Source organism: Panthera tigris, chromosome B4 (assembly GCF_018350195.1).
Source record: "Panthera tigris isolate Pti1 chromosome B4, P.tigris_Pti1_mat1.1, whole genome shotgun sequence".
NCBI classification, from domain to species: domain Eukaryota; kingdom Metazoa; phylum Chordata; class Mammalia; order Carnivora; family Felidae; genus Panthera; species Panthera tigris.
Window position 1 is genome coordinate 114,463,276 of NC_056666.1, and position 12,001 is coordinate 114,475,276.

A 12,001-nucleotide genomic window follows, 5' to 3' on the forward strand; every position below is an offset into this window, starting at 1 on the left:
GAGTAGATCAGGAGCAAGATGGAGGTTGCTTAGACTGGGCTTAGGCTGTGGAGATGGAGAAGACAGATGAGATTGTTGGCGAATCTGGCTGAGATTTTTCATGTATGGCTGTGGGGAGTGGTGGAGAGCACGAGGCTGAGGGTGATTGGTGGTGCCTTTCATCATGATGAGGAAGGCTAGGGAGGAACAGGGTTGGAGTCAAGAAACATCTAGATCATCATTTTCCAGCAACTCTGAACCCTTGTGATAGACTGCCGTGGCTCTCAAGAATGATTCCGTTTATTTGGTATGTAGAGATGTGGGGGACGGAGCTTTTGTACTCGTCAAATGATGGGATGGGGGCACTACTGGCCTTTTCTGGACAGGGATCAGGGGTGCTAAAAGTCTCGTATCGTGCAGGATAGCTCCCATAATGAAGAAGTATCCCATCCAGAATGCCAGTAACTTCCTCATGGAAAAACATTAGTGGACTGAGAGCTTTTCAACTCTAAGAATGTAGAAAAATGTATTTTTCTCCCCACACTGTCAGCCATTCATCTCTTTTTGTGAATTATTCGAGTCAGGTTCTTTTCATAAGTAATTGACTGAAATTAGCCACAGGGAGCAGATGGAGATTTCCCTGGAGGAAAGGGTGTGTAAGCAGGAAGAAGGAAGGCTAAATCTTGGAGAGCAGGACTTTGCTGGTGGGTAGGGCTTTGAGACTGAGGGACACTGAGGGCCTTGAAGGGAGGCGGGAAGGAGGAAGAGCAAGTGGGAAGGTGCAAAATTCAAACTTGGCTCTCTGTTTCCTGTGGTTCCACTGTGCGCTCCCTGATGCTTGCTGGTGTAGAGGCTGTCCGGCTCTGCCCCTAAACTTCGCTTCTCCGTCCCTCATGCACACTTTGAACTTTTCCTTTTGATCATTTGCATCCCCAGTATAAATTCTTCCTTCAGATGACCAGAGAGATGCCGTAAACTTAGACTCCAAGCAACGCTGCACACTCTAGAAGAATACAGAAAAGCAACAGGAGTCCCAGTGGCTAATGGAGTCACTACCTTGGGTGAAAAATTGTTCTTTCCATCTCTCTAGCTTCATAAAGGTTGTTTTCTACTTATTTTCACATGCATAGTTTCATGTGGGCCTCACAGCAATGCTAATAGGCTGGGCATATGTGTTACTGTATTCATTTTATAGATTTGGTCATTGAGGTTCAGGGGCTTCCCCAAATCAAGCAGCCTATAAGGGATAGAGTGGGAGGAGAGAGAGAGTGCACATGTCTCTGGGCACGTGCACAGAACTTGAGTGCAGGGCTCCTACTAAGATTTCCCAACTGCACGTGGGCCCCTGGTAAGTTATGGGAAATGGTGAAGAAACTGTTCAACGTAAGTGGATGCCAAAGGAGAGCGGAATACAAAATTAATTGCCCGAGAGGCATTTTATCAAGGTATAAGTAGTTGATAGGCACGAAGTTGGTATTTTCCATAGCCCCATAAGGAAAAACCAAAAGGAGCAAGTCTTTTTTTTTTTTTTTTTTTTTTTTAAGCACATTGGGAATAAAAGACTTAACTCTTGCTGGGTGCCTAACACACTTGAGGCCCTACTTTTGTGCACATTTCCTGCAGCTGTCCCCATAAGAGCTGCAGCGTGGCTGTGAACACCCTGCAAAGGCTTGATGAGTCAAACCATCTTTCGTATGGTGGGAGCAGGGCCTCAGCGTTACCCAAGTCCAGAGGGTGCCACTCAACCCTAGAATACGTGACTGGTGCCCCCTGGAGTTGTACGGCACCCCCAGGGAGTGTTTACTGTCGATGAAAGGTAGTATAAGGGTGCTGCAGAGAGGTCGAGCTGTTTCCCCTTGTGATAAGCCCACTACCTGTACACACACACATACGTGCATATGTGCACGTACACACACACACACACACACTAGCACTCATGCCTTCACAGTAGCCTTGGTTCCACTTTGGTGTATTGAGCTCAAGCCTCTCTCTTTTTTCTTTTAATTATTTTTTTTTTATTTATTTTTGAGACAGAGCAAGCACATGAGTGAGGGAGGGGCAGAGAGAGAGAAAGGGACAGAGGAGCTGAAGCAGGCTCTACACTGACAGCAGAGAGCCCAATGCGGGGCTCGAACTCACGAACCGTGCGATCATGACCTGAGCGGAAGTCAGGTGCTCAACCGACTGAGCCCCCCAGGCATCCCCCAAGCTTGTCTCTTTTTGAGCCCAAACGCCGAGACGAAGTAGCTTTTTCCTCAAACTGGGAAAACTTTCCCTTCTAGAGAGGGCTAAAGCATAAAGGCATGACGTTATGGTTAGACATGGCAGACGGCAGAGAAGCACAATGACAACTCTGAGGGAACCAAGAAAGCCCAAAGGGGAGACAAGGTTTAGAGCTAAATCAAGATTGGATTTTGTCATGAAAGGCAGAACTGGCAAAAGCATCATTACAAGGCATTAACCTTGTTACACACAGACGAACAAGCAGAGGCTGGGATTCAGAAATAAATTACACATAATAAACTAGACAGAATAGGCTGAGAGCAACATTAGTGATTATGCCCTAAGGGGAGAGAAGGGCAAGATAGAAAATAGGCCAAAAAAAAAGAGTAAGAATAATCTCTGGACACAGGGGGCCGACTGCACCATTTCACCCCTTTTTCGGCTTGACTCCCTGGGTATTAACTTCACTTTTGTGAGGAGGTTTCTCTGAAGGCTGTCTTTCTTTTGTTTTCATTTGCTGAAATGAGCATAAGAAACCCACTCAGAGGGCCCCTTTTTCCATTCACAGGGACTCGTCCATTTCTGTGTGTGACTAGCACAAAAGAATCCTTTTCCATTCAGCTAGAACAGCCCTCAGAGTTTACGTGAGGTCCAAGCCTGCTCTTTGCTATTTCCTTCCAGTCTCGCGGTCGTAATTGGCTACACGATCCTGACTGTGGCCAAGGTCCTCCGTGGTGAGAGGAATGAGCACCCAGCCAGTCCTTGGTCCCTCATACTTGAGGAAAAGCTAGAGTCTGGTGTCGCGTCCCACATGACTCTCATTTCTTGCGCTGACTTGCTTTTGGTTGCAAACATCAGAAAGCCAACTCAACAGGAACTTAAGCCATAGCATCTATTGTTAAGCTAGTAGAAAGTTTAAAGGTTGGAAGCTGCGCTCCGTGGTGTTCTTAAGAAACCAGAGCCTTCGTTTTCCCCTGCACCAATTTTAGCACGTTGATTTTCATCCTCCATCTTGAATCTCGTGGAAGCAAAGTGGCTGCCACCACCCTGTACACAGTGGCCTCACACGACAGATTTCAAAGGGAGGAGATACGGGGAGTGGGCGAACAGGGTCTCCTCAAGAGCTTCCTCTTATCATGGAGGAAATTTGTTCCCAGAAGCCCCTCCAGTGGACTTATTCCAGCTCACCGGCCCAAACTGGACCACATGGCCACCTCTAGCTCTAAGGGATAGGAAAGCAGATCTCTGGCAGTGGGGAATGGGATAACCATGTGGCTTGGACCAGTCACAGTTGTCCAGGCTTGAGTTTATTGCTACCTGAACCAAATAAGGGTTTTGTGGCAAAGAAGGTGGGAATAACTGCCTCGAGTGTGGCGGCCACTGTTCGTGTTTGAAAATAAGGTAATGAGGGGCACCTCGGTGGCTCAGTCGGTTAAGCGTCCGACTCTCGGTTTCGGCTCAGGTCATGATCTTGCAGTTCGTGAGTTCAAGCCCTGCATAAGGCTCCACGCTGGTGATGTAGAGCCTGCTTGGGATTCTCTGTCTCCCTCTCTCTCTGGCCCTCCCCCACTTGCACTCTCTCTCTCAAAATAAATAAATAAAAAGTAATGTGAACAAACACGGAGTGTGTATTACCATGCACCAAGCACTGTCCTAAGCTTTGCTGGGGCTTGTGTATGAAGCCATTCTCACCACTTCCATTGTATAGAAGAGGAAACTGAGTCACAGCGAGGTTAAAGTGCCCCACGTTAAGTAGCTAGAAAGTGACAGAGCCAGGAATTCAATCCTGGAGGTCTGGCTCACTCTACTATCCCTATTAGGTAAGGTGATAAATACTCCAAGTAGCACATAGTAAGTACGTGCTACTAATCACAGCTAGTTATTAGTTTAACCCCCCAACAGGGTTAAAGAAACTGCCCGGGCCACCCAGTGGGTGAGAACTGAGCTTGAACGCAGACCTAAGCTCTCTAACTCCCTAGTCCCAGGCAGTTTGTTTATGTCACTAGCTCCCAAGTTCAGAAACATTGATTTCATGGCTCTACTAACCTGTGCTACTGATCCAGGACTTCATTTGGAAAACTAGTTATTAAGGAATGGTCAGAACTCAGGGAAGGACACTAGAAAAGATGGGGTGGTAATTTGGAAGCAGCTTTTCTTCTTTGCGCCCTTACAGCTTTTGAGCCACTTCTGGTTTTTTGGAGCCAGTCTTTCACGAGCAGAATATCCCATCCAACCTCAGCAAAACTACGCGTCATGTCATGGTCCCTGGCTAATCAGAACGGCTGCAGTTATTAAGCACCTACTGTATACCAGCGGTAGGCATGCACTGTCCCATTTGTCCTTGTGAATAATCAGTTTACAGCCATAACTTTTTCTGTGCCATGGGATGAGGGAGAATGGCGTCCTCCAGCCATAGATAGTGGTAATAGAACTTTCGAGATGCCCAGGTAGATGACACCCAATTCTCTGAGTTAGCCTCTCTGCAGTGACCAAATATTTAATAAGTGGTCAGCTGATCCTAACTTTGAACAATTCTGGTTTTATTTTACAGCAAGATGTGTGATGTGGTTTTGTTATTTTTTTCAATCTAAAGGTCATCCGATTTTTCTTTTTCTGCTCATAGTCATGAGGCATCCTTATCTAAACAGTGATCTATTGTTCTGATTCTCAGACCCACAGAGATTTTTTTTTCTTAACTTCGATTTTAACAGGACAGTTCCTCATCTTCCCCGACTGCATGAAAAGTATCTTCTAACAGGAAAAAAAAAAAAATCTCTAATGGGCTTTCCAAAAATCTTCTTAAACTGAGTTCACTATGGAACATTTTATGCAAATAAGTCACTCTCTCTTAGGTTATGACATCTTTCCCTTGAAAAGTGATCATGGCATTGGAGAAATCCTCACTATCTTTTCTCCCCAGCGTAACTTCAACAAAGAAATATAGACGGCGCTTTAAAGGCTTCAGAAATCAATTTAGTCCATGAATCCATTTACTTTAGATGTTAATGAAACTTGGTGGGTTTAAAAATAATGAATGTTTAATAAGACATAAATTGAAAGACATAAACACTGTCAGCAATTATATAATGAAGTTAATAAGTCTTAGCCTCCCCCTGCTCACCTCCCCTCTCCCCAAACAGGGCGATTTAAGGAGTTAACGGTGATGCTTACTGGAGTTTGCCAGCTCTCCCATTGGCTAAAACTGAAATGTGGGTTTGGAAACCTTAGTACAATTGGGAACTGAGCTCTGGCAGATAAAGTATGCTATCACACTGTGTTCAGTAGCTACAGACAGTAACGGCTCGCTCTAGCTTCGTATCTTCCAGAGATTTGTGTAACAAACTCAGTTTCCTGTCGTTGAAGGCAGGAAGCAGCGTGAAGCGCTTTATGCCTTTAACCAAGAAAGAAAAAGACATCTTGGTCAACACTCTCTCTGCCCTGGGTTTAAAAAGGGGCTGTATTTAATGATCAGGAGCAAGCATGTGATTATATGTGCTCAATGCTCCAGGCCATTTAAATGCCTTCGGGTTGGAGTTCGGCTTTTTGTTTCCTCATCAAGAGCATCAGCACCAGGGTCCAGTCCTTCTGCTTGGTTCCTCTTTAGCTTTGTGGTTCTGTCCTGCCCACCAGCCTTGAGTGTATCTTTCCCTTTTTACCCTCTGAATTAATTATCCTATCTTTGGGCTTTACATTGTATCTGTCTGGTGAATCCAGTCTCTCCTGTCTGCCGTCACACCCAATGGGACTGTCTGCCTCACATTTTGGGAAGTGGCTTGTTTAACCTCACAGAAGCCAATCCCTAACTAAAATAATTTGTTGCAGGATCATGCAAACAGCCAAGCATAAGACTGTCTCCCTCCCAATTCAGCAATGGGCTCTTTCCTTGGCAATAAAGTGAACTCGGTTTGATGTATCAGCTGGGGGAGTGTTAAATGGATGGCTAGCTCGCTGCTGGAAATCAATGCATGTTAATACATAGGAAACCAATGGCTTTCCACGGGTTGGGCAAGCATGGTATCCCACGCATAAAGGGGATAAGAGGTTGCTCCTGGGATCTTGTCTAAGAAAATGTGTTTGGGGCTCGAGTAGGATCCTTCCCAGGTGGGCATGAGTAATTATCGCTGTTAAAAATTATCTTTTTTTCTCCATTTGTGCGTTTGTGTGCATGTTCAGAAAGAAGGGGAGCAACCTGAAAGAGTCCAACCAATCGCATCATCTACCTTGATCCATTCCGACCTGACATCCGTTTATGGCACCGTGGTAATGAACAGGACTGTTTTGTTCTTGGGGACTGGAGATGGCCAGTTACTTAAGGTTGGTTTTCTGTGCCTTCTTCGATGTCAATTTTAATAGTGATCCATTTTGTGCTTTTTAATTTATTTTTTAGTGTTTCTCGGTTATACACAAGTTCATACCAACTGCTTTGTGAACTGTTCAGAGACCCTCAGAAATTACCAGAAAGAGACTTCGAGAAATCCGTATGTGATAGCCTCCCTAGCCGTGTAACAAAGCACCAGCCACCTTGCTTCCCAGGAGCCTGCCAAGTTATTCTCCCCTTCCTTACTCATAAGCTGCCTAGGTGAGGTAAATAGGGGTCTGGCCCTCACCCTACCCTGGATCACCTTCCTAAGACCTTTAACCTTTTAGTTCCTATCTCCTTTGTAGTGGAAATATACAAAGTACCTGATTTCTCCAAACCTCAAACAGATGAGGGATTATAAGACTTAAAAAGTAGAAAAAACAGGTGTTCCTTCCCTCCAGCCTATTTGACACCCACAGAGGGGTTTTGTTTTCTGCCCTTAGTACCCACACATACCATGGAGAGGTTAGAGACCTGAGATCCTTTGAGATTCCCCCTGACTTGTATCTCAGAGGACTATTTTCCCCCCCACTGTAGAATGGGTACACCACTGGACAAGTTGGGATTTTTATTCCCTGGGCAGGGAGGGGGAGGCAGTGGGAGGAGGAGAAAATAAAATCAGGGACCTCTAATGACTTGTCTGGAGTGATATAGTGGTTATCTTATCAATTTCATCAGGCATTTATTGAATACCTCCGGGGGGGCTCCACCATTATTCATGGCTAGAAACTGCACTGTCACCCTAGGCTGACATTCCTCTGCCTCCCGGTAGTCGGTTGATTTACTGTCAGTCCAGGTTCTAAATTGAGTACAAATAGATTTGATTTCTCAACTGATCTCCCATTGACAACTAGCTGTGTGACTGTAGGTGAATCGCCTAACCTCTCTGAGTTTCCCTTTCCTCATCTATAAAATGAGATTGTGCTAGACAACCCAGAAAACCCCTTTCTCTCCTATACGGTCTCTAATTCTGTCTTCTGTGCGCTTATCCCGCACTCTAGCCAAACCTATAGGCTTGTCCCCCCATGTGCGTTACGTAGTCTTGTTTGCCTACCTTTGTTCACGCTGTGCCTCCTTCTGGGATTGCTTGCTTGCTTGCTTTTTTTCTCCCCCTATGCTTTCCTGAATCCTATGTATCTATGCTTTGGCTCGGCTCAAACTCCACCTCCTCTTTGAGGCCTTCCAAAGCCCAGAGTGATCACGTTTTCCCCTCATCTCCTGAAACACTCATTATCTGTACCATTCTGTAGGCCCATGACAGATGCCTCGTGTTGATCCCCAACCTTTTCACTCGTGTTTGTCTTGCCTTCCCAACTTGATTTTAAGCTTCTCAAGAAGGGGGTCCTGAATTCTCACAGCCTAATACAGTGTTGCGCGCCTGGTAGGCATTTGATTTAATCTGTTTTCTTTGGAGGAAACCCAGTAACATACGGGAGGGAGTTTGTTTGTATACACATTCTTTTAAAATATACATTGATCATCTCTCCTGCCGTGTTAGCTTTATTTCCTGGGGAAAGGTAAACACTCGTCAGTCATTCTACCCAAGTGGCTTGGTGCCGTGTCATGACATCTGAAGCGAGGCCAACCTGGTCCGGCAGATTGGACCCATTAACCTGGCAGAGGAATTTGCCATCAGTCTTTACGGGGCCTCCTCACCAATTATCTCTTCAGATTTAGGATATGTTTGATGAGTATTTTGACAGGAACACTGTTTCCCCAAAGCTGAGCCAACCAAACTGTTACGTGGTGAGTTGGAGGTGAAGAACACTTGGCTATAAATAGTTCCCCACGGGACAGGCTGGTTTCGCCTGTCCTGTTTGCTCACCCCAGCAGTTTGTGTACAACTGGCCAGTTTTTAGTGATGTTGTGACACCAGAGGGGTGGGGCCAGGCTGCAGCTTTAAGCCACCGAGAAAGAGGTGGCTGACCAAAGTCTGGTTTCCTCAGCATCTGTATGGGGTATACCTTCAGAAGCCATGCCTGTGGTCTTGGTGTTTGCTTGTTTGTTTGTTTGTTTTTTGGATTCAAATAACAAGGGCAGGTTGGTTTATTGTTTTGGGATGGCTGACATTGGTCTGGTGTTTCCCTTGTGCCAGTCACATTAAATGTTTTTAACTCACTGAGTCCTCTCCATGGCTCAGGAAGATAGTTCTGTTATATATCCCATTTTACCGATAAGGGAAGTGAGGCCCAGAGAAAGTGGATGATTTGCCCAAAGTACGCACGGCAGAGCAGAGATCTGAACTGGAGTGACTTCAGAGTCTGCACTAATGTCCCCTGTGCTCCACTGAGTTTTGTGATCTCTGCCCCAGACATGCACAACCACTCCCTCAGGGTTCTTGGGGTTGGGGGGCAGGGCGTGGTGGTGAAGGGAAGCATGTTGATAGGGATCCATGGAGGGGAGGGGACAGTGGAACCAATACTCCTGGGGTGTGGGTCATGGTTTTTAGAAGCTCCAGGAAGCGGCACCTGGGTGGCTCAGTCGGTTAAGGGTCAGTCTTCACCTCAGGTCATGATCTCATGATCCGTGAGTTCGAGCCCCACACTGGGCTCTGTGCTGACAGCTCAGAGCCTGGAGCCTGCTTCACATTGTGTGTCCGTCTTTCTCTCTGCCCCTTCCCCACTCATGCTGTATCTCTCTCTGACTCTCAAAAATGAATAAACGTTAAAAAAAAAAAATAAAAAAAACAAAAAAACAAAAAAACAAAACAGCTCCAGAAAGGATCCCAGATCTGGAAGGAGGCAGACCATCTGACTGAAGGGAATGCCTCAATGGCATGATAACTTCTTAGGAGTTAAACCCTCCCCCAGCTTTACTCAGGAAGGTCCCTTCCCTCAGGAGGAAGTTTTGAGGGACGAATTTGAACTGACTTAGCCCTGCCAAGCTGCCTTGGACAGCCCAGTAATTCCCAAGACTCCCCCATGTATCCCGTGTGCAGATTCTCGGATGTAGCCCCTGAAATAACCCAGAGTCCCGAGACCCAGGACGATGTCGATGATTGAGAAGGCACAGATAATCCCCGAATCCCTTTGTTCAGAAACTTCAAGCTTCTCCCTTGCCAGACTTGTCACCAGAACTGTTAGAAAAGACGAACATTGATAGACACAAGCTTGGCTTCTTAAGCCATAGAGTGGAGATACTAATGAGCCCCGCAAACAAAACCCAACCCGAGGCAGCCAGTGGGAGGAGGAGAAGAAAGAGGGCTTGGATCACCCACAGCCTGACTCATCAGTTTCCCAGTGATCAAGAGTTGGCAACATGTTGACAGACAATAGGCACTGTAGTATACGACTGGTTGGATGAGGGGCAGAAAACAGCAGTTGGGGGCCAATTGCTGGGTTGTTTTTTCCACCACTACACAAACGCACACACACTCTAACTTAAGTCTCTGAAAACCTCACAGAATTTTAACATAGTTTGATGCAATTTTATTCTTTTTAAATTTTTTTTGATGTTTATTTTTTGAAGGAGAGAGCGAATGGGGCAGGGGGCAGGGGTGGGGCGGGGGGGTGGTGGACAGAGGATTCAAAGTGGGCTTTGCACTGACAGTAGCGAGCCCAGTCTGGCGCTCCAACTTGCGAACTGCAACATCATGACCTGAGCTGAAGTCGGATGCTCAACCGACTGAGCCACCCAGGTTCCCCTGTTGGGTGCAATTTTAAACATCGGGTTATTTAATTTTTTCTTATTACAACAGTAATGTATGTTCCTTGAGAAAGGTGCAAAGTAGCAGAGGGTGAGGGAAAAACAGGAAAAAAGAATACCCCTCACTGTTACCGAAAGGCACTGACTGCTATCAGCGTTTTCTTTTTCTTTCTTTTCTTTCTTCTTCTTCTTCTTTTTTTTTTTTTTTTTTGCATAGTTGAGGTCAGACTCTATCCAATTTTGCATCCATATTTTTCCTTCAGTTATGCCTGTATTAAAATGCTATGACAAACCCTTGGTTAAACGGTATTTTTATTTTTTTTAAATTTTTTTTTCAACGTTTTTTATTATTTATTTTTGGGACAGAGAGAGACAGAGCATGAACGGGGGAGGGGCAGAGAGAGAGGGAGACACAGAATCGGAAACAGGCTCCAGGCTCCGAGCCATCAGCCCAGAGCCCGACGCGGGGCTCGAACTCACGGACCGCGAGATCGTGACCTGGCTGAAGTCGGACGCTTAACCGACTGCGCCACCCAGGCGCCCCTAAACGGTATTTTTAAACAGCTGTATCATATTCCCTTGCGTGGAAACATCACATTGCGCTTAGGCCGAGAGATCGAATCACTTTCAAAGCGTCTTTAAAGACCTGCACTTCTTCCAGGCGATCTGCCACTGCCTCCAAAGGTAAGGTTTTCCTGAGGAAGAGTGGAAAAACTAAAGACTTTACAATATGCCAATACCCTCACTGCCCTCTTTCTCCTGCCTTTATTCCTAGATGCTTTTGTAAGATTTTTGAAACATGGTAGGAATTTAGAACTTGAAAGCGTCCTTTTAACAGTATCTCATCTGTCCCCTTATTTTATCGACACGTGACCCTAATGGTTGTGAGATGGGTTGTGTCGTCACTTTTTCCCCCTGGTTGTTTCCTCATTTTACTTCCTTTCTGATCATGATTGCATGCTATACTTTCTCAGTGGTCAGCGTCTCCACTGAGATCAGCTGAAAGAGGGTGGCCACGCTGAACTCAGCTGGCAGGAATTCATAACTCGCGTGTCGCAAGCCAGCACACTGCAAAGCATACCCGTTTTTATAAACACATGCGAATCCTTGTCCAGATTGTGGGACAGCCTCTCGTGTGGTTTGGATTCCTTTGAGCTGACTGTGTCGCATACAGAAAATTGTCCTTATTTCAAGGGCAGAATTGAATATTTTCAGCTTTTCCAGGTGGTAAAATAAGTATTAATGGAATATGCATGAAATTTGAAATTTGTAACTTTATGCATGCCCATTAGCCTTTCTTGTAAGCATAAAAGATAAGGCAGCAGGCGAGGAATAATAACAGCGAACATTTCTGAGCTCTTACTGCGCGCCGGCCATTGGAACCAGTGTCTGCATGGGTTAACTTGTTTAATCCTCATGAGTCCGTAGTGTTACCAAACCTACTTTATAAATGAAAAAAATGCGAGGCTCAGAGGGGTTAGGGAACTTGCTCAAGGTGATGTAAACTGAAGCAATCTGTCCCCTCTCCAAACTGCACTGATAATTCAAATGCACTCTGTAGGGCTTGGTAGAATTTGTGGAACTGTATTTTGTTTTGTTTTTTAAAATTTTCTTTCAAATATTAGAGTACTGGGGTTAATACCAAGATGCAAGTATTGAGGTTTTTTGAGAAGAGGCCCTGGCTTCTGTGGTTTTAGTTTGTTCCTATTTGGGGACGGGCTCCTGGCAGCCCCACAGAGCCCAGACTTCTGTATTAGAAGGCAGGACTTCCCCCGCTCAGGTCTGCAAGTGGGT

The 12,001-nt window shown here is 45.7% G+C and overlaps 1 protein-coding gene across 1 annotated transcript in view; it reads left to right on the plus strand.

The window, feature by feature from the left end:
* The window catches only part of PLXNC1 (plexin C1), a 147,619-nt gene that overhangs the window by 15,801 nt on the left and 119,817 nt on the right, over positions 1-12,001 (plus strand). The window contains exon 2 of the mRNA XM_042992898.1: positions 6,376-6,516. Coding sequence (XP_042848832.1) covers positions 6,376-6,516 — 141 coding nt within the window. The remainder of the gene's footprint in view (positions 1-6,375; positions 6,517-12,001) is intronic.